The sequence below is a fragment of the Macaca nemestrina genome, chromosome 11, assembly GCF_043159975.1.
Source record: "Macaca nemestrina isolate mMacNem1 chromosome 11, mMacNem.hap1, whole genome shotgun sequence".
NCBI classification, from domain to species: Eukaryota; Metazoa; Chordata; class Mammalia; order Primates; family Cercopithecidae; genus Macaca; species Macaca nemestrina.
Window position 1 is genome coordinate 98157978 of NC_092135.1, and position 22581 is coordinate 98180558.

At 38.6% G+C, this 22581-nt stretch overlaps 1 protein-coding gene across 7 annotated transcripts in view; it reads left to right on the plus strand.

Annotated features, from left to right (window-relative positions):
* Window positions 1-22581, plus strand: part of LOC105468128 (spermatogenesis associated serine rich 2 like) — a 170939-nt gene that overhangs the window by 101091 nt on the left and 47267 nt on the right. For all 7 annotated transcript variants that reach the window (XM_011718153.2, XM_011718149.2, XM_011718150.2 and 4 more), the window contains 3 exons: window positions 3317-3425; window positions 7411-7460; window positions 10253-10499. In XM_011718153.2, the coding sequence (XP_011716455.2) occupies window positions 3317-3425; window positions 7411-7460; window positions 10253-10499 (406 nt within the window). The remainder of the gene's footprint in view (window positions 1-3316; window positions 3426-7410; window positions 7461-10252; window positions 10500-22581) is intronic.

Below are 22581 nucleotides of genomic sequence, written 5' to 3' on the forward strand. Positions count from 1 at the left end.
GCGGCCACCTGGTGGGACCACTTTGTTTATGGCATGAGAGCCCTTTAGGGGTGCAGCCAAGTGCAGCTTCAAACAGTGGCTTAGGTGTTAGCCTGGGCTGTGACAATGAAGTAAAAGGCTGTGTGTGTGAAGCTGCGCCAAAAACAGCCTCTGCAAAACAGCCGTTGCGGGCGTGAATTTTATGAGTTCTCCGTATGCAAACTACCATTAGTCACGCATTGATTGATCCATTCCTCCAGGAGCATCCGTCCTCGGAAGCTTGGTTTCCAACTGCAAAGGCAAGCCTTTCAGTACAGCCTCACCATAACTCTTCCTTGGTCATCCACGCCTTATATTTAAAGCTCTTCATAATGACGGCATTTTTTTTAGATTAAAATGCTTAAACCCTTTTTGATACCACTGAATTATGAGTAGTGACACAGTGAGGTTCCTTTATTTTTATGTGCACATATGAGTTCACACAATTTCTCCATCTTTCTCGAAGACATTTCCATAGGAAAATAAGCATAGTGAATTTATAAACAACAGGCTGAGAAACAATGCCGCGCTCTCCACATTAGCCAAGTCAAGTGATTAAAGCAGAAACAGAGGTTGGCCCAGAAATTTACTAGAATTCAACATTGCTATGTGATATCCAAGTATAAGCAGAAACTATTTTTTTCCCCTTTTTTCTGTAAAACTTGGAATACCTGTCCTAATTAAATGTCTTCCTCCAGGAATTGCATCTGATAGTCAGTTAGATTTGATATCAGCACTCAGTTATTGACAGTTTTCTAAGGATACAGTCAGTGCTAGGATATACAAAATGACAAGGATAGAAAATGTTTTCTGTGCACATCTTACCATGTATTTTTTTCTTTTAAAGGAGGATAGGCAAGAGTAGTATAAACATCTAAAAAGGAAGTATCTCTACAAGTAGTGGTTTATTTTGTGTTTTGCCTTAACATAATACAACATTGTATTTTGCAGGGGAGAGACTGGAGGCAGAGAAAGCCATTTTTTATGTTTATTCCATAATTCTAGGTTTTTGCAGTTCACACAGCTATGTAGGTGGATTGAAAACCTTTGTCTAATATAACTATAATGTAGTTAATATAATTACTGTTATATTAATTATATTATTTAGATGTGTCTGATGTGGTAATAATGATGGTGATTATTAAGAAATTTTATGTAATATGAACTAAGCCATAGTGGCTTGAAATAAATGCTAGATTTTATTTAAAAGAGCTATATTGGAAGAGTAACGTAATCTTTAGGTATAATTCCAGTGCACTGGTAACAATGTGGCAAATATTATGTATTGTTGGACACATTCTGTTAATGACCTTCCTGGGCTGGATGGAGGGATTTTTTTGTGGTTTTTTTCCTCCCCATCTTGGCCTCTCTCAAAAACAAAAACAAAAACAAAAAAAGCTCAACAAAAGGATAGTTGAGGGATGCTCACAAGATCAGAATCCTTTGCACAGCCTTGTAGGCCCTGTACGATCTGGTCCCTGCCCGGTTCTGATTTCCTCTGTGCTCTAGAAGCCTACCCTCTGCCTCCCTCCCTAATCACGTCCAGCTCCTCCCTCCTCATCCATGCCTTGCTTCTCACTCATGCTGTTCCCTATGCCCAAAATGCTTTTCCCCTTCCCCTCCCACCCATCTCTTCTCATTCATCCTCCATCCAGGTCTCAGTGGATAAAGTCATGTAAGTCGAGTCTCCCTGTCATATGATTTTATACCACTTAAATGGAATTTATAGGCATATATTTATGCAGTTATTTGGTCAATGTGTAAATCCTCCTCTAGTCTCTAAGTTCCAGGAAGTTCGATGGCTTGTCACATAGTAGGTGTTCAAAAAATACTCACAAAATTGGATTTTTAAAGAAGACACAGAGAATAAGTGAGAAAGAACTTAGATTTGAAGACGTTCTTTTTTTTAATGGATGCTAGGAAAACTAAGAACAATGAAATGTGAGAATAGAAAACAATCTATTGATTGTTTTGATCTATTGATTGTATGAGTCACACACATACAAATATATAAATATATATATATATAAAATATTAGAGTCCTCAGTAAAACTCAAATATTTAGCACTTATAAAATGTCAAGATTCAAAACCAGCTTTCTAATCTATAGTGTCAGCACCTTTACAAGTCATATACCCACCTATGCTTGTGCTGGGTGGGTACATGACAGTAGCTTGTGCTGTTATTCTCATTACAACCTAAATACTCTTACATGCAGATCTATATAGAATAGGTGATCTGTTTTCTAACATAATCAGGAAATAGGCTCTCCTGTTCAATGAAATGTTCTGGTCAATAGCATCACATTACACATACCATACCCATTTAATCCATATTCTGTGAATCCAATTATACTAAACTGCATTTAATTCTGAAACCCACTGGTCATAATTTAACTGCTGATGAAAACATTCGAAGACCGTACAGTGCTTTAATGATCACTTACCTTTGCACCATGCAGTACTCTAGTATTTGTCAGTAGCAGCTGCATTAATCCCTGTGATAGAAAATTGGGTGAACCAGGTTTTACTAAAATCAATAGAACATTCTGTAGTTATTGCAAGTGCTGTGAGATAAAGGTCAATTAATTCTAATAGGCAAGAAGAAAGAATATATGCTAAATTTGACTAAGAAATGCATATATGTCATTAAACATTGAATATAAACTTTAACCTATTGAAATCCTTAGTGGATATATGTATTTACTTTTACTGTTTTCAATGTTGGATTTTCAGAAGTGTGTTCACTAACATTTTTTGGACTATAAGATTACCATTTCAAAAATACAATGCTCCACATTTTTGTATCTTTAAACATTAATGGAATTTCACAACACACTTCTGTGACCCTCAAGATGACTGTTTCCACGGTGCAGATAGAGAAGCTGAGGCATGAGGCTATTTCTGTACATTTTCTAAAGATACTCCCTGAGCCAGTGGAAAGGAAGCCTGAGACGGAAAAAGACTCTGTGTCCTCACTGAGAACACATCTTGTATGCATCTGTAGTCTTGGGGGAGGGTAGATTGAAAAACCAGAGGTGACTTTTCACACATGCTCCTACACTCCTACAAGGAGGTCTTTGTAAAAATGTGTACACAAATAAAGTGGGTATCAAGGTGATTACCAGGATGAATTTTCACTGGTCTGGTATGCCTTGAGTATGCTTGATGGCAAGAAGGTAGATTAGTTGGCTTTTCAAGGCCTTTCTAATAGTTATAATTCTATCCAGTGGGCAATTCATAGATGAAAAATATTTAAAGTGTTCACCTTTCTATTTCTTTTTTTTTTTTCTTTACAGATCTATGCAGTTAGATCAGTTGTTCCCAACAAAAGCAATAATGAAATAGTCCTGGTGCTACAACAGTTTGATTTTAATGTGGATAAAGCCGTGCAAGCCTTTGTGGATGGTAGGTATACCTGTGCCCTGCAGCTGAAGATGTTAGACCTAAATATTCCAGATATTCCATATTTTTTTCCTTAAATGAACTGAGTGTCAATTCATTATGAGTACTTTAGGTCTGATAAAAATGTGCTAGGCTTCACATGATCACACCACTGCACTCCAGCCTAGGTGACAGAGTGAGACCCTGTCTCAAAAAAAAAAAAAAAAAAAAAAAGGCTAGATTTTAAAAACACACAGACACACTCAATAAGAATAGAATTTGGAAGTTCTTTATCTCTCATTTAAGGAAAAACAGACTCTAGATAGTTTTCAAAGGATATTGATTATAATGCTACTAATTTCCTTGCCTACCAGTCATTCCAATTTGATATTAAATGTGTCCTTGGCCAGCAGTGACTCACGTCGATAGTCCCAGCACTTTGGGAAGCCAAGATGGGCAGATCAGTTGAGGCCAGGAGTTCGAGACCAGCCTGGGAAACATGGTGAAACCCTGTCTTTATTAAAAAATATATAAAAATTAGCCAGGCTTGGTAGTGTACGCCTATAGTCCTACCTAGCTTCTTGGAGGCTGAGGTGGGAGGATGGCTTGAGCCCGGGAGGCAGAGGTTGCAGTAAGCTGAGATCGCACCATTGCACTCCAGCCTGGACGACAGAGTGAGACTCTGTCTCAATAGATAAAGAAATAAATAAATGTGTCCTTTATTTGATGTCATTCTTATGAATGGAGGATAATGTATTTTGGTCCTTATCTGGAAAGTCTTCTCACTTCTCCAATTGGCATAATTCTACTTGGCTGTATGACTGGAATTCTTAAACTTGATGCTTATGTAGTCTAAGAGGACTGGTTTATTCTTTAATGTCTTTAGTTTATGGTTTTTAGATTGCCAAATTAATCAGAATATCAGTTAATCTTACCTCTAAAATCTTTTTGCTTTATTTAAAAAAAAATTTGTTGTTTAGGTAGGCCATTGCCAGAGATGTCACAAAATCTAAAGTCTCAGGAATATGTTTATCCTATAAATTTACAATGTAATGCTTTGGATTTCCTGTAAATTATGGGGAAATTCTCCTCTCCTAATCAAATTAAACAAGTTCCAGTTTTGAACAAAGATCTCTTACTTGTCCTTAGTTATCATATGTCTTCTGTCCTGGCATTAGTTTCTATTTTGTAAATATGGGCAAGCTACACATAATCTGTCAAATAAGGTCAAGGAAGACCTGCCAGCACATTTCTCAGTTGTATCCTATTTACAGTTTGTCAAGGACAGTTTGATTTACTTATTTTCCTAGGAGTAGAATAACCTTCTTGAGTTTCTAAAAGTATAATTGCATTTCAGGGCAAGGTCTTGGAACCAAGCAATATGCTCACATTCTGATATCAGCAGTCAAGGTTTAGGGTCCTAATTGAATTAGCAAATGGTTATCATTCAGTAGACCTAGAAGCAAATCCATGGTGCACAACTTTTCTCACTGTTTTTCCCTGCTTCATATACTAAGAGATATATAATTTTTAGTCACGAGAAGCAAATAGTAGAGAATGCAATATTAATCTAACTTTGCAGCATTAGGTGCAGTTTGTCTCAAAAAATATCTGGAAAGAAGCACATCCTGGATCAGATACATTCTCTTTTCAGATTTTACTTACCAACATCGCCTGCATGGAAAAAAAGCTTTAGGAAAGGAAAAAGGCTATTATCCCCATTCCTTGCTACCCCCACTTAGATTGAGGCCCCCCACGTTCCTCATCATGAAAGTATTTATTGCAGCATGATCTTGATGAGATGCACAGATGCACAGTAACTGATGGACTGTCATCAAATCTGTTTGTATTTAAACAGAGCACCTTGCTTGTTCTTCTTGAAATTTTCACCTTGTCAATGTTGAGATCTCATTAATAAAACTCTTTGATTGCTGAGAAGCCCCATGAGAAGTCATTTTGGTTGGGGAGCAGTAGGAAAACTTGATTTAAAAATACTGGGTGCCAGGAAGGTGGCTCATACCTGTAACCCCAGCACTTTAGGAGGTCAAGGCAGAAGGACTGCCAGGAGTTTGAGACCAGCCTGGACAACATGGTGAGACACTGTCTCTACAATTTTTTTTAATTAGTCTAGAGTGGTGACACATGCCTGTAGTCCCAGCTACTCTGGAGGCTGAGGCAGGAGGATTGGCTGGACCCAGGCTGCAGTGAGCCTTATTTACACCACTGCACTCCAGCCCGGGCAACGGTGTGAGACCCTGTCTCAAAAAAAAAAAAAAAAGCCAAACAACTGACAGTCAAAAATATTTGTTAGGAGTCATTTATGAGGCATACAGAAAGCACTCTGAGTGGCTGAAAAACTCGAAGCCGTTTCAGTATAATTAAAATTTAATAATAACAGTTTCAAAATCCTCTGTAAATATGGGTATTTCTTCTTCAAAATTAGTCCCTAAAGCTCATTGTCCAAATTACAAATAGAATGTATATCAAAACATGACAATTAGAGGACTAAATGAATATGGCAGTTGTGAAAACAGTAAGCAACTCAACACCACCTTCTGATTAAAATGAACAGTATTTAGCATTTTAAAATTTTAGTTTTATTTAGAAAACTGAAGCATAGCTCTAAGTAAGAGCTGCCCTAATTATTATTAACCAAGACTTACCAAGAAACCTAACGAAAGGGACTTTCTAAATTTCTTCAAAAGGAAAATGCTGTGAAACATTAATTCTCTGGACAAATTAGAGGAAGACCAACCCAGTTAATGAAAAGGCTGAATTATAGCTTACTTTTAGGCGCAGTCTTATTATTTCAAGTACGTGCAACTCAGACAAGTCTAAGAGCGGCATTGAGTTGGAAACTTTAAATAGATAGGAATAATTAGCCTGTCTAAACATTAGTCAAAGCCATGTGGCCTTCTGCTTATCTGACAGTGACAGTAGACTCATTAATTGGGAGCCTACTAATTTGAAATATAGTATTATAAAGACCAGCCTGAAATTTATCTTTGTTTAGCCAACATACTCCTTGTAGAGAGCTATTAGTATATTTAGATTAGAGCTATTAGTATATTTAGAGAATGCTTAAAATTGTTAAAAGAATACACTTAAAAGAGCTACTCTCTTTTAGAAATACTGTGCCTATTTATCTGAAAACAACTGATGTCCTCATTACCAATAACTTGTTATTGAAACTACCTTCAGCACAATTGGAATGAATGAATGAACTTTGTTCGACTATGTGGAAACATGGGTTGCAGCTGGCCAGCGATAAAACATTTTTTTAATGTCTTGTAATTTAATTAGGCATTTAATTTATATATAATTTGAATATAATTTAATTAGGTATCTTCTCTGAGTCAGTGCAGTTCTACCTACATATGTGAATGGGATGGATAGAACCTGGGGCCCAACTTTTCACTTAATGAACTTTTTTTGGTTTCAAGGTAGAAGTCTTGTAAAGACCACATCCCATCTCTATCCATGCTAACTCCAGAGAAACTAATATCATTATAATGTGTCTTCCTCATCCCCTTGCAAGATGTGAACATATGAATAGGGACAGAAAAAGAGAAGGAGTAGCCAAATAGAAAGCTGCGATTCGCATTGTTAATAATATTCAGAATCCCATATTTGGTTCAGAAGATTATAGGTATTTTTATTCATATATCAAACAGAATAATTTTAATTCTACCTATGGCAACAAAGCTGCTAGAAAATTCTCAAGATATATTTCATTTTCCCTAAGACAATATAATGATAAAAAAGTAAGCTTCATGTAGTAAGGCTTAATATTTTGATAAAACCAAGATCATACAGTGAATTAAATGAAAATCTGGGAAATAAAAAATGAAACTGGCATTTTTATTAAGATAGGATGTATCAAAACAAATGAAAAAGCCAAAAAGAAAAAAAAAAAAAAAAGCTGCTACCAAGATGGAAAGGCAGAGATGAATTTTGTGTGGTGTTTTATGATGTGAATATTTGTTGAAGATTCTTTGTCTTTATCTAGGCAGTGCAATTCAAGTTCTAAAAGAATGGAATATGACAGGAAAAAAGAAGGTAAGATTAATATTGATTGTACATTGGTAACGTCTTCAATCAAAACCTTCATGGTTGTTATCATTTTAACAAGGCTGCCAGTTTTTGGCTTCTTTCAAATATGTTAATATATACACCCAGAAAGCTTCCAAATTCATGACTCTCGTAAATTACCAGATACTCTCACTAGTAATGCCCTATTTTCTGCTCAGTGTTTTTAACAACCAGGTGTGCTTAAGAAGTCCCAGAGTTGTTCTCTTTTTTAAGTATAAAGGGGAGCCCAGCTGGAGAATTCAAAGGATTCAAAACATTAACTTGCCTGAACGTATCCTGTAGCACAAAGAAAAAAATTAAGGAGTATTTTAAAGATACTTGAAAACTCTAAATATATTTTCGCATGTTTTTCCACCTGAAAGAAACTGTCCAAGGCTGCCCTGAGATGCTTTTTTGGCTGAATTCTAAGGTAGATCATTAATAAAAGAAGAAGAAAAGAAAGTGCCTTAGAACCATAATAAGTAAGGGACCTTCTTGAACACTGGTGTACTGCTCTTTGAGAACAAAGGGAAGGGGATTTTACTGTGTCCCATTCAAATTGGTATGCTTTCTTGTCAAGTCACAAAGGGCCTGGGATTTCTGGGAGCTCGTGAGATGCATCTGTGCATACACACTAGCAAAAGTGTGCCGCTCCTTTCAAAGTAACTGTTCCACTCATTCCTGCTATGACACAGCAAGGCCTTGTGTTTCAGTTTTCCCAGGATATCGTACGCCAGTCTACCCTTCCCCATGGGGGAAGATCACAGGCCTGCAAAACAGGTTCTGAACAAACAATAACACAGTATTACTTTCATAAAACCTGAAGATTACTGAAATTACAGGAATCATCCTTTCCGTTTTTCTCCTCCTAGTTTCATGTAGAATAGGAAAATTGTGAGTTTTTTTTTTAACCTTTGTATGCCACCATCTTTGATAATCTCTGCTTAATCTTTAATCATAGCTTCCCAGGCCTCTGTGTGAGATGAACATGATTTGCAAGTGATTGAAAGGCAGTATTTAGACTTACATAGAAAAATTTCAAATGTGTGGTTTGGGTATTAGATTTTTCTGATGTGAAAAAAAGAGCAGATAGCAGCTGCAGACCCAACTCATTACTAAGTCTCCCTCCTGGAGGTTGAAAAGGAAAATGGTCTCCCAGCCAAGTAGATGTGAGGCTTGAGAGCCAGAAGCTGCTGTGGGTGTTTTGTGGGAATAAGTGCCACTGGCCTTGCCTTGACCCTGGGACACACACCTCTCACCTAGGAAAGCACTTACTGGGGCATGATTGTGGTTCGAAAGGAAAAGAGAACAGGGAGGAGAACTGAGAAGAGGAAACAGTTTCTTCTTCTTTTGTAAATGTGTTGAAGAACAAAGCCAGGCTGATGCTCACCTGGCACTCACTCATTCAGCAGGTGGGACAGGGTCGTTCTTATGGTTTAGGCGTCTGTTCCGATTGGCGGGGCTGGTACCATACTGTTTGTTGAGTACACTGAATATCAACTGGGTACAAAGCAACATCAAGTCAAGCATATAACATAATTAGGAACAACATCTTCTTAATTTTCTTGATATTCTTAGGTATTCACCATTAGAACATTGTAAGAGAGATATAGTAAAACTCTGTATTTTAGAGTCTTGTGATATCGGGGGGTCTAAACAATTTCAGTTGTATAAAATGCAGGGTGGTGTTATTTCAAAGGAAATAAAATGAAGCTTTGTAATGCTATTCAGCTAGCAGCCGAGAGGTCCAGGGGCTTTCTCACAGGAAAAGGGGGACTTATATCAGTTTGGCATTACCTTGAAGCTGTTGTCTGCTCCAGCTGAAATATTCATGGGATGGCAGGGCGCAGTGGCTCATGCCTGTAATCTCAGCACTTTGGGAGGCAGAAGCAGGAGAATCACTTGAGCCCAGAAGTTCGAGACCAGCCTGAGCAACATAGGGAGACCCTGTATCTACAAAAAATTTTTAAAAATAGCTGCATGTGGTGATGCATGCCTGTAGTAACAGCTACTCAGGAGGCTGAGGTGGGAGGATCGCTTACGCCCAGGAGGGTGAAGCTGCAGTGAGCTGTGATCACGCAACTGCATTCCAGCCTGGGCGACAGAGCCAGAGTGAGACCTTGTTAAAATAAATAAATAAATAAATAAATAATCATGGGGATGATTATGGATCCTGTGGCTACCTGGGGCTCACTAGACAATGACAGCAATTCTGGGAATCTCCTGGTTAACTGGTTTCTGTTTCAGAGACCCAACCTGGACTTTAAGGACCTACCTTCTGTGCCCTCATTTTACAAGAAGTTGCCTGCCTTTTCCCTAGTAGTCCTCCCCTGTACCTCTCCTTCTGCCCAGCAGATGGGAACCTTAGTGGCCTCCTTGCCTCTCCAGCATTCACCACTTTGAGATGAGAGCTAATCCCCAATGGCAGGATAACTGAAATCAAGTTTTTTCAGGATGGTTATCACAAGATTTTACTGTAGAGCCTCAAGTTGCCCAAATAATATGTCAGTTATTTAAGCCATTCCTTGTTGGTTTTTTCTTCCTTTTATTGGAACCTTTTTAGTTGTGTTTATGAGGTGAAAGTTTATACAACTTACTATAAGAGAAAAGATACTTAAATTAACTTGGGTTTAATAAAGACGTAAATATTCATCCAGTCTGTAAGAAGAGCCAGGAACCAAAAAAGATAACGTAACGTATCTTATTTTCATCTCTCAGATTCACCTTATATTTCAAGAGTCTGAGTTGAATATTATATTCTCATGTGTTTCTCATTCTAGAACAATAAAAGAAAAAGAAGCAAGTCCAAGCAGCATCAAGGCAACAAAGATGCTAAAGACAAGGTGGAGAGGCCCGAGGCAGGGCCCCTGCAGCCACAGCCACCTCAGATTCAAAACGGCCCCATGAATGGCTGCGAGAAGGACAGCTCGTCCACGGATTCTGCTAACGAAAAACCAGCCCTTGTCCCTCGTGAGAAAAAGATCTCAATACCTGAGGAACCTTCAAAGGCACTTCATGGGGTCACAGGTCAGTAATGCTTAAGTAAAATTGCTTAGGAAGACACAGATGTAAAGAGCACAAAGGGAGCTCATTGGGGCTACTGTTGATATTGTTGACAATGGAAGGTTGTTTTTCTGCAGTGTGTACAGTTCAGCCTTCCTGAAGCCAGGATGGGGGGTGAAGGGGAATGTAACAGGGCAGAGAATAAATGCTCAATCTAGCTCTACACAAAGTCAGAGGATTTTCTCTCTCTCTCTCTTTTTTTTTTTTTTTTTTTTTTGAGTCAGGGTCTTGCTGTGCAAGGCTAGAGTGCAGTGGTGGTGTGGTCGTAGCTCACTGCAGCTGCAGCCTTGAACTGCTGGACTCAAGCAATCCTGCCTTGGCATCCCAAAGTGCTGGTATTACAGACATGAGCCACCACACTTAGCCGGTCAGAGGTCTTTTTTAATGGAAGTTCTAGTTTAAAGAAATATTCTGTATAGACACCTTTGCTAGAATTCACCTGGGGTAGAAGGAATAATTGATGACAAAAAGAAATGTTATTAAATGTTTTCTTTTAGAAAGGGCAGATCAAATTATTTTAACTGCTGGTATTTTTTATATGATGTGACAGAACATAATCTTCCAGGGTGTTAGAATCTGGAACATTAATTATTTGTGCTCTAGCTATATATTTATTAATCTTCAAAAGGCTACTTCCTAATCCACTGTTAGACTTTGGGCACGTCATCTTCTCTAGGGTCCCATTTCCTTTCTGAAAAATAAGGAAACTGCATTGGAATCTACTAGATCACTGCTTCTCAATACCATCTGACCCAATGCCCCATTTTTAGAACAAATCCTAAAATAAAACTCATGCATAATATAACCTACCTAGAAACAGAATTTCAGTAAATAAAAATATAAGAAATTCAGGAAAAACTAAAACAGAAAGCTCAATAGAGAGGCCAGATTTTTACACCCACTTATAATGAATCACTTTGCAATTAAATGAAGTAAGGCAGTAGTCAGCTGGATGTTGTGGATACTGTGTTCTTACATTTGACATGTACAGTAAGAGCTCAATAAGTATATTTGTATATAACATGGAATCACTGTGAATGCACCTGCTACAAATGCAGTCCGATTTAGGGGAATGGGTGTCAACTCTAATATCATGACTGCTGATGTGGTTTTCCACATGGCCAAAAATTCTCAGTCAAGTTCTAAACATCATAAAGTACCATCTTACTTTAATTTACACAATAGTTGAATCTTGGAAATACAAGCAAATGTTGGAAATCCATAGTAAAACTGTCTAGAATCACATAATTTTTATATATATATATTTTAACAATCATGAATGTCCAGGAGAACATGAGAAAGTTCAGGACTCAGGATAATTCTTTGTTGTGTAGGACATTCCGAGGATTGCAAGTCATCTAACATCCTGCCCCCCAACCCCATCCCCAACATACACACACAATCATTTTGCTAATTTTTAAAAATGCCCCCTCAGTTTTTCAGAATGTCTCCTAAAAGATGGTAGATCCCCTGATGAGAACCACTACACTAGTTGACCCCCAAAGTCCTTCTAGTTATAAAATCCTGAGTTTGTTGAATCAGTGGTGTTTTAAACTCTTGTTATATTCAGAGCACTGTGCTGGATGCCACAGTAGATTCAGAGAAGGATATGATATGGTCTAGGCCCTGATGGAATCACATTCTGATATCTTTGAAGAGAAGGCTGTAGATTCACTGGTGAGTTTAAAGTTTGGGGAAGAGAGGTGCAGTATCCAACTGAGTGATCCTGGGAGATTTCCTGGGAGCATTCGGTATTAAAGGACCGATAGAACTGAGGTGGTGAAAAGGATTTGGAGGGTTAGAGAGAAGTAAGGAGAACTTTACTGAGTGCCCTTAGGTATTGCACACCTGCTGTATATGACACACTGCTGTCCTCTGACAAACCAAAGATGAATAAGACCCATCCGTGCCTAAGAAAAGTTCAGTCTACCAGAAGAGATGGAGGTGCAAACAGAAAAGCAAATGGTGACATGTACCAAATCAGGGTGGCAGTGAGAAGGCATTAAATAACTGGCACACTCCATAATGCACTAGTAAGTTCTTAAATTGCTCACAAAGCACACATTTTCTTCCAGAAACACATTTCGTAACAACTCCACTAATAGTGCTGAAACTCATATCATCCTTATTTACTTCATGATGGTTTCCTAAAACCAAACAATGACAACAACAAAAATAACCTATTTCATTTTGAATCTGGATTCTCCAGGAATTTTTCAATTCAATTTTCACTGTGCCCACAATTTTAAGACTGTTTTGATTTATAGTCAGAGCAAGAGAAAGAAATTAAATAATCGAGTGGCAGATTCCCAGCTTTACTTGTTATTGCTTTCACATGAATTACTTTCAAAATCTAATTACTCAAGTTGCCATTTTGATATCAATCATAGAATAAAAGCTTAGCATGTATATATTTTCATTTACTTTTAATTTATACCTTCTTTGTAAAACAATGTCTGTAACTCTATCAAGTATATGACATTAAAGTAAATGCAATTTAGAAGTGTCTCCTTCCCAGTGGACAGCTTCCTTGAAAGTTACCCAGGGGAGTGGGTACAAGGGGGCTTTTGGAAACCCTAACATGAAACTTTCTGTGAAGAATTCTTTCTCGCACAGTGATCCCATTCTCCCTTCTGTTTTTTAAGTATAGCATGATGGCATTGAGATGTGTTAGTATTATTTGTTAATACAGTCACTGATTCATTACAAATGCCTGTGCAACAAATGCCTGTGCAACAAATTTTTCTGTTAAAGAATAAATGAGCCAGGCATGATGACTCACGCTTGTCATCCCAGCACTTTGGAAGGCTGAGGCGGGAGGATTGTTTGAGCCCAGGAGTCCAAGACCAGCCTGGGCAACATGGCAAAACCCCTGCTCTATAAATAATACAAAAATTAGCTGGGCCTGGTGGTGCATGCCTGTACTCCCAGCTACCTGGGAGGCTTAAGTGGGAGAATCACCTGAGCCTGGGAGGTTAAGGCTGCAGTGAACTGTGATCGTACCACTGCACACCAGCCTGGACAGCAGAGTGAGACCCCTCAAAAAAAAAAAAAAGAAGAAGAAATGATGGTAATTGAAGGTTAGTAGATGTTCTTCCAAAAGGAAGCAAATTCTTCTTCTTAGCCCTTAACTTCATTAGCAGCCCACTTGTTATGATTGTAAATTTTAAAATGAGTTTTTAGCTACAGTAATCTGCCATTATCCTTGGAAGATAGGTTCCAGGACCCCTAGTAGATGCCTGAAATCATGTGCACTGTTTTTTTCCTGTACTATACTATACTGTGCTACAATTTAATTTATAAATTAGGCACAGTAAGAGATTAAAAATAACCAAGAATAAATAGAACAATTATAGCAATATACTGGTCTCTTTCTTGCTCTTTCTCTCTCTCTCTCTCTCTCTCTCTCTCTCTCTCTCTCTCTCTCAAAATATCTTATTGCACTATAAACATCCTTACTGTGATGATGTGAGATGATAAAATGCCCGCATGATGAGATGCGATGACACCCAATCTGATCACCAAGACAGTCACTAGAGTGACGAGTGGGCAGGTATCATGTATGGCATGGATACTCTGGACGAAGGCATGATCATATCCTGGGCAGGACAGAGTGACATGGCACAAGATTTCATCATACTACTCAGAACAGTGTGAAACTGAAAACTTAATGAGTTGTTTATTTCTGGAATTTTCTGTTTGCTATGTTTGGACCGCAGTTCACCATGGTTTACTGAAACCGTGAATAAGGGAGGACTATTGTAGTCAGATTTTCCTGCCTTCAAATTATGAAGGTTCATCAGAAAGTTGATGCCAAAACTATCTAATGGCTTTAATATATTTGCTTAATCTACTGGCAATCGCAAGAGCTCTAACTCATCTGCAGATGAGTGTTAGGTTGTAGACACTCTGCACCCCATTTTGAGTAGAATGTTGGAACTAGAAAGGATGAGAGTGAAACTTTAATCCTGGCTCCCCACTTTATAACTGAAGAAACCAAGGCTCCTGGGTTGGGAAGCTGAGAGGATAACCCTTTTGAACTCTCTGTAGTTTGCAAAAGGCTGACTCCAATCCATGCAATTTTGTCATGTAGTAGAGAGTTACTGCTAAAACCATGGGTTCCCTAACTCCTAAAAAAAATGTGTAATTGAAAAATTAGAAAAAAGTCACAATAACAAAGCCACATAATGATATTCTGTGCTTGAGTGAGTTCACAGCATAAGCCTAAAAGAAATCTCCAGGCTACTATAGTGGGGCGTTTATCAAGACCTCAAATAATGGAAGTAGCTCAACAAAGCCTGCCCAGAGTGCCCCACTGGGCAGGAGGCTGTGAACATGTGGGATGCATGTTTTATCTTTTTATAACACCTTGACATTCAGGATCTCTCTTTTTAAAAGTCTTAAACAGAATCATTTTTTGGTAGGGGAAAAGTTAGCTTTAAGATATGTGCAGGTGGCTCAGGGGTGTTAGTGTGACTTCCTACATGAAAAATCACCACCAAAAGCATCATCATTTCAGGCTGTAAATATAGCACTGTCAAGTGGGACAATGCTGTGTGTCAGCAGATAGCTTAGAAGTTTAGGAGTATGTTTTAAGCCTGAGAGTAGTTTTTTTCTGTATCTCAGAATTTTTAATAACAGCTCAAATTGGATCTTTTATATAATCCAATCAAAATCACCCTGGGCTCAAATACAAAATCGGGCAAAGAGTAGATCAAGATTTGTTTTTGCCGAGCAGGCGCAGTGGCTCCCACCTGTAATCCTAGCACTTTCAGAGGTTGAGGTGGGAAGATTACTTGAGGCCAGGAGTTTGAGACCAGCCTGGACAACATAGCAAGCTCTTATCTCTTTAAATAAAGAGAAAAATTAGCTTGGTACGGTGGTTCATACCTGTAGTCCCAGCTGCTTAGGAGGTTGAGGCGGGAAAATCCTTTGAGCCCAGGAGTTTGAGGCTGCAGTGAGCTATGATTGCGCCACTACACTCTAGCCTGGGGTACAGGGCAAATCCCTATCTCAAAAACAAAAACAAACAAACAAAAATTATTTTACTAAAAGTAGTGCCAAGGATAATACTTTTTTCTAAGACCCTATCTAAATGTCTAAAGCTTATTTTGACCTTAGGATCTAATTTTCCCAAATGTTCCTCCTGCCCTATGTTTCCTGAGGCTCATAAGCTAAAATGTGTAGCATTTACTTGTCTCCACTTAGGCTGGAATAGGAATTCAGATTCCTCTCTTGTTTTTATCCCACTGGACATAATTCCCATTGAATAGGAAAGGAGCAGGACTGTGGGCCATCAGCAGCGTCCCAGAGATAAACTCTGGGGCAGGGCTTTCCCTCTCTTGAGCTCCTCTTGCTGACCCAGCAGCCATCCTTTATGTTGCCTCCTCGTGTAAAGCATCCTGGAAAGCCAAGTCTTCAGTCCCTGTTCCTTGGAACAGAAGGCTCCATGCCGTGGTTGCTGACCTTCACGAACTGGACCTGTACCACAGCCTGCCCTGTACCACAGAGCAGGAACAACCCTGTCGTTGTTACCTTTGCAATGCAGCTTCTGTGCTTGGGAGCAGCATCTGCACAGAGCTGCTTTCTCATCCTCAAGTGAACTGAACCAAATGTGAAAGAAAGGGTCCTGTGCCTTTAGAATGTTAGTTGCTCCCCCCCAATTTGTGCTTCCTGTAACAAACAACAAAAACAACCCACCACCATTTCACAGTATTGTTGTGGTAGGTGGCTCCCCACAGGTTGTTCAAGCAGATTTTTTTATGTTGCTGTTGGTCCTGGCCTCTAGATTACCTCCCCTGCTTCTCTAAGCCCTATATTGGACAGAGGATTAGCAAAGATCAACAAAAAGAAAGCAGCAGCTTAGAACTTTAATAGTAAAAGTCAAATGTGTATATTCTAGGATTTCAGCAGTGCCAGCTCTCAAATGGAAGCAACATAATATCACTGCTAAGAACCAGGGCTTTAACGTTGGACATGTTTGGTTTCAAATCTTGGCGTCATCACTTATGAGGTGTGTGACCCTGGACAGGTTAACCACTCTGCATCTCACTTTCCTCGTCTGCAAAATAAAGAACATTCCTCCACTTTACAATATTGTGGTGAGCAGTAAACGAGATGTATAAAGTGATGAGCTCAGCATCTGGAACAGGGTAAACCTTTCCTCTTATCATTCATTTATCCATTGAGTAAATATTTTTAAGCATCCAACATGTGTCAGGAATTCTACAGGAAGTGGACAAGACAACAAAGGTTTTGCTCTTGCAGAGTTGACGTTCTTTGGGGTGGGGGGATGGGGAGAAGAGATAGATAATAAACCAGAATACAACTAAGTTACCAACATAATTCTAGATTGTAATAAATGTTATAAAGGCAGCATGTGGAAGGGCAGCTGGGGAGTGCGTGTGTGCCGCGATTCCATAGGTCTTGCTGTGACGTGTCTGGAGACATTGAAGCTAAGATCCCAGTGCTTCAATTCAGGCTGTCTCATGCCAGCTTACAATGGTCTGAACAGCCAGTGTTTCATTTAAATTTTTGTTAAGTACCTTAGCTGATGCCCTTGTTGGATTATAGCCATAGGTTTTAACTTTTTTTTTTTTTTTTTTTTTTTTTGAGATGGAGTCTCACTCTGTCACCCAGGCTGGAGTGCAGTGGCACAATCTCAGCTCACTGCAACCTCTGCCTCCCGGGTTCAAGCGATTCTCCTGACTCAGCCTCCTTAGTAGCTGGGACTACAGGCGCTTGCCACCACGCCGGCTAATTTTTTGTATTTTCAGTAGAGACAGGGTTTCACCGTGTTAGCCAGGATGGTCTCCATCTCCTGACCTCGTGATCCACCCCCCTTGGCCTTTACTATTTTTTTTTTTATTAAAGATCTAATACTGTATTAACATATGTATAGCTGATGTTAAGTACTATCATATGAACATGGATTTCTGCAGTTTATATTTTGGTCAGGCACAGTGGCTCATGCCTGTAATCCCAGCACTTTGGGAGGCCAAGGCAGGAGGATCATTTGAGCCCAGGAGTTCAAGATCAGACTGGGCAACATCATGAGAGTTGGTTCTAAAAACAACTTAAAAATTAGCAGGGCGTGGTGGTCCATGCCTATACTCCCAGCTATTTGCAGGGCTGAGGTGAGAGGATCACTTGAGCCCAAGAGGTCAAGGCTGCAGTAAGCCATGATCACACCACCATACATCAGCCTGCGCAACAAAGCAAGACCCTGCCTCAAAAAATAAAAAATAAAAATAAAGTTTATAGTTTAAAGCACATAATTACTGTTGTCATTCATCTTTAATTATTGTTTTAGCATTCAAATACTTGGTATTAATTCCCATTTATAGTTGTGTTATTCAGTCTCAATCTCAGCTTCAAGTAACTTGGTATCTTAGATAGCATTTGCAGTGACTTAGAGCCCTTCTTCCTTTCTTTATGTATGCTAAAGCAGAAAGAGACAGAGATAGACACAGGATGTAGTGATATGAGGGCACAGGAAACACAAAATCCCTCAGGTATTTTTCAGTCACCTGGGCAGAGGGAAACCAAAGCCCGCTCTCTTCTCTTTCTCTTTCAAAAGTATTTTTGCCGCAACCGTACAGCAGAAACACAAAACTACTCATCTTTGCATAGCTGATACCTTTATAACTTCCCACCCTCTCCTTGTTATGGTGATTTCAGTTACAAATGGACTTAATTAAATGGAATGTACCACTTACAAAGATCAAAAGGCTTTCAAAAAAATTTTTAAAGATTTTTGAACAAAGATTTAACTGTTTCTCTTAAAATGCAGTAAGATGGAAACTCCATTTCCTCTGATGTGATTATTATGCATTGTATACCTATATCAGTATATCTCAGGCACCTCATAAATACATAAACCTACTATGTACCCACAAAAATTAAAAATTAAGAAAAGTTTTTTTAATGCAATAAGAATTAAACCTGTTTTGCAGAGAAATAAGACAGTGGAAAAAATCAAGTTAACTGGCCTACCTTGTGTCATTGACAAATTAGTCCATTGACTTTATTACCTTTTCGTATTTATGTATATATTATTATATATAATAATATACATATACATTAAACTTATTAAGGTATTAATGACATATGAGATCTTGTAAAGACAGTGAATGTAAATAAAACTAAATATGTTATTCCAATCGAAAAGTTACCACCTTTATGCCCTCTGAGCTGATCAAGCTTCATAGGATTTGAATGAAATAATAAAGTCTATCTGTATTTGATAAAGACACTATGAGAAGGCAGAACTGACATTGTGTCTGCTGCACAAACCTGTCTATTTTGGTCTCTGTTTCAAAGTTATTGTTTCCCCAAATTTTTAATTACCCTGTCATGTAAAGATAGAAGAATGATGAAACTTGCAAATCACAGTATATAATAATTATGGTAGAATGGTTTTCTTAGCCTGGGCAACATGGCAAACCCCATCTCTACAAAAAATACAAAAATTAGCTGAGCATGTTAGCAAATGCCTGTAGTCCCAGCTGCTAGGGAGGCTAAGGTGGGAGGATCACTTGAGCTGGGGGTCGAGGCTACAGTGAATCATGATCACACCACAGCACTCCAGCGTAGGTGACAGAGCAAGACCATGTCTCAAAAAAAAAAAAAAAAAAAAAAAAAAAAGGAGTTTTCTTGAGGCTTCATCACTAGACCATTATTCTGTAACATCTTCAGAGAGTTACCTTTACTCCCTGTCTCCACTCTTCACCTCCCTCTCACTCGTCACCTCATTGTTATGGTTTTCAGCCCCATCTTGCCAAATAAACTGCTCTAGGTAAGCTGTTTTAGGTAAGTTTAGCAATGGCCTCCATGTTATTGAATCTAGCCATTGTTTTTTCATCTTTATTTTTTCCTTTTAGCAGTATTCAGCATTGTTGACCACTCTATCCTTAACAACTCTATCCTTTCCCTGTGGTTTCTATGACATGACACTCTCCTGATTGTGTCCCTCTGTCTTTACTGCTTCCTCTCTGTTCCCTTTGGAGGTCATTCTTCTTTACCTGGCTGTTAAATTGCTGAAGCTCCCCAGGGCTTGTTTGATCTCAGGTCCTTCATCATATAAAGCTACACACGCTCCTTAGATTATTTCAGCCATACTCTAGCTTTAATTATGTAAGATGGCTCACAAACTCATCTTCCTAGTTCCGGCTACACTGAACTCCAGACTCTTCTTTTGCTTCTTCACTTTGATATTTCAAAGCATTTCAACAACATGCTCAAAACAAACTCATCATCTCCCTTCCCAGTCATGGCTCTCTTTTAGTGTTCCTGATCCTAATGCACCATCTATCCAGTTATGCAAAGTAGAAATCTAGTCATCAGTCATGACATCTCCCTCTTTCTCACTCCCCATTTCCAGTCTATCCCCATTCCCTGTTGGTTTTCATTTCCATGTATTTCTAGAATTCATTCATTGCTCAGTCTCTTCCCCTGCCTTCCCACCAAAACTACCATCCTCACTTGCCTGCCCTGCAGCAATAGTCCGCTCATTAATCTCCTAGCACTTACCCTTGTTCCTTTGTAAATCATTCTCTATCCTGTAATCTTTTCAAAACACAAATCTGACCTCTTATGATAAAGACAAGAAGACTTACCCTGTCCTGCAAGTCCAGCATAGTCTGGCCCCTGTGTCCCACTCCACCCTCCTTGCATGGCACATTCCTTCTTGCTCTCTCCCTACCTTAGCCATGCTGGTCTCTGTTCGGGACCTCATAGATCTCTGTTTGGGCCCTCATATTGGCCATGTGTATCAGTCAAGATCAAGTCAGGATATAGGAACCATGCTGGTTATTTGAATAGGAGAAATGTAATGTAAAGCATTGTTAATTAAAACAGTAGGAGGTTACTAACTACTGGAAGGGATAAATGAGGACCATAAGATGTCTACATTTAGCATGAGAGCAATTACTCTATCTATACTGAAGAAAATCAGACAATAAAGGAACTAAGGACTAGGGGAGGCCCCCAAGCCAAGACTGAGATTCTGATCTGATTAAAGAAGGTGTATGGCTACCAGAGGAACGTGCAGCCTTGTGGTGGTGAAAAAAACTTGTCAAAGGGCATGGACTGAGTTCTTCTGTTAAGAGGCTGCCATTGCTAGAGGGTGTAGATGGATTGGAGCTGCTCAAAGCCACTGACGGTGGCAGGAGATGGGGAAAGGAACATGGCATGAGGATGTAGGTTGGAGCTCCTCTGCTTGGCTGCTGGATTCCTGTGAATCTAATAATTAATAATAATAGAGGTCCAGAACCCCGAAGAGAGGTATACTCCTGTTCTTATAGCCTTGCAGGGTCACTTTATTGCCATCTGCTGACATCAAAGTTAACATTCTACTAGCTGGCAAAAGAGAATTGCTTACAGGGTCCAGCTCCAGCATCACAAAGTAGGGCAAGAAGAGTAGATTTGGAGCCAAGAGACACTATAACTTGATAACTGGTACACAATGCTTTCTCCCCTACAAATGTAGTCACTGCTTGCAATACAATTTCCCACCCTTTTCAACTAATTATTTCATGTGATTTCAGATGAGATCATTCAGATCTCAGCTTAGGTGTTTTCCTTGGGGAATTCTTTCTTGATATCCCCAGGTCAAATACGCCAGTTACAGATTTCAGAACACTATATGCTTTTCTTTCCTAACACACAGTTGCAATTTTTCATTTGTTTGTATGGTGGTTTGATTTATACATCTTCCTATTAAACTGCAAGTTCTGTGAAGACAGAGACCACATCTGTCTTTCATTACCATTGTATTTCTGGGACCTGGAACAAAGATGGGCACTCACACAATCCTTTCTCATGATCTCTATTGAATTATTAATGATAAAATACATGGAGAAGTATAGGTTAATTAAATTTTTGTAAGTTGCTATGTTGCTTTTTAAAGATAATTAAATTTTTGTAAGTTGCTATGTTGCTTTTTAAAGATAATCATGGATTTTGTGTTTATGGGTTTAAAAAGACTTTATACTAATTGAGGAAATTTGAAAATTCAGTAAGATTTGAGGGGAAAAAAAGGAAACAATCCTACCTCCCAGAAACAACCACTGTTAAATTTTATTTCAGAATGTTTTAAATGCACAGATATGTAGATTTTTTTAAAAAATGATATTAAATAGCCTGTGAACCTTTGTATTTTGTTTTTTACTTAACATGAGATTATCAACGTTACTTCATATCATTAAATGTTATTTAAAAACATGATTTAAATATCTGCATTGTATTTTTATGAATGTGCCATATTTCTTTTAATTGTTCCCAAACTGTTGTCTGTGTGAATTGTTCCTTTTTTTTTTTTTTTTTTTTGAGACAGAGTCTCTCTCTGTCACTCAGGCTGGAGTGCAGTGACATGATCTCAGCTCACTACAACCTCTGCCTCCCAGGTTCAAGTGATTCTCATGCCTCAGCTTCCCAAGTAGCTAGGATTACAGGCGCCTGCCACCACTTCCAGCCAATTTTTGTATTTTTAGTAGAGATGGAGTTTCACCATTTTGGCCAGGCTGTTCTCGAACTCCTGACCTCAGGTGATCTGCCCGCCTTGGCCTCCCAAAGTCCTGGGATTACAGGCATCAGCCATCACACCCGGCCTCCATTGTTTGATTTTATAAACAATATTATAGTGAATATCTCTTGTATATAGATTTGTGTGAACAACCATGATTATTTCCTTAGCATATATTCTTAGAAGTAGAATTACTGGCTTCAAAGAGTATGAATAGTGTTTAAGTTATTAGTATATTACCGTCCAGAAAGGTTGTAGTGATCTCATTGTTTTTACTTTTAAAACTGATTGGTAGGGGGATGGAACTTTTTAAGAAGTTTATTTTCCATTTATATTTCTTCTTTGTAAATATTTAAGAACACAAAGATCAATTACCAAAGAACTACCAATTGTATTATCAGGTATCAAGTATCATAAAACACCATCACATTCACATAAGTACTTTTTCAAGAATGGTAGCATGCTTGAAGTAACATAGACATTAGCAATTTTAGACATAATTTTACAACAACAAAGTTATGC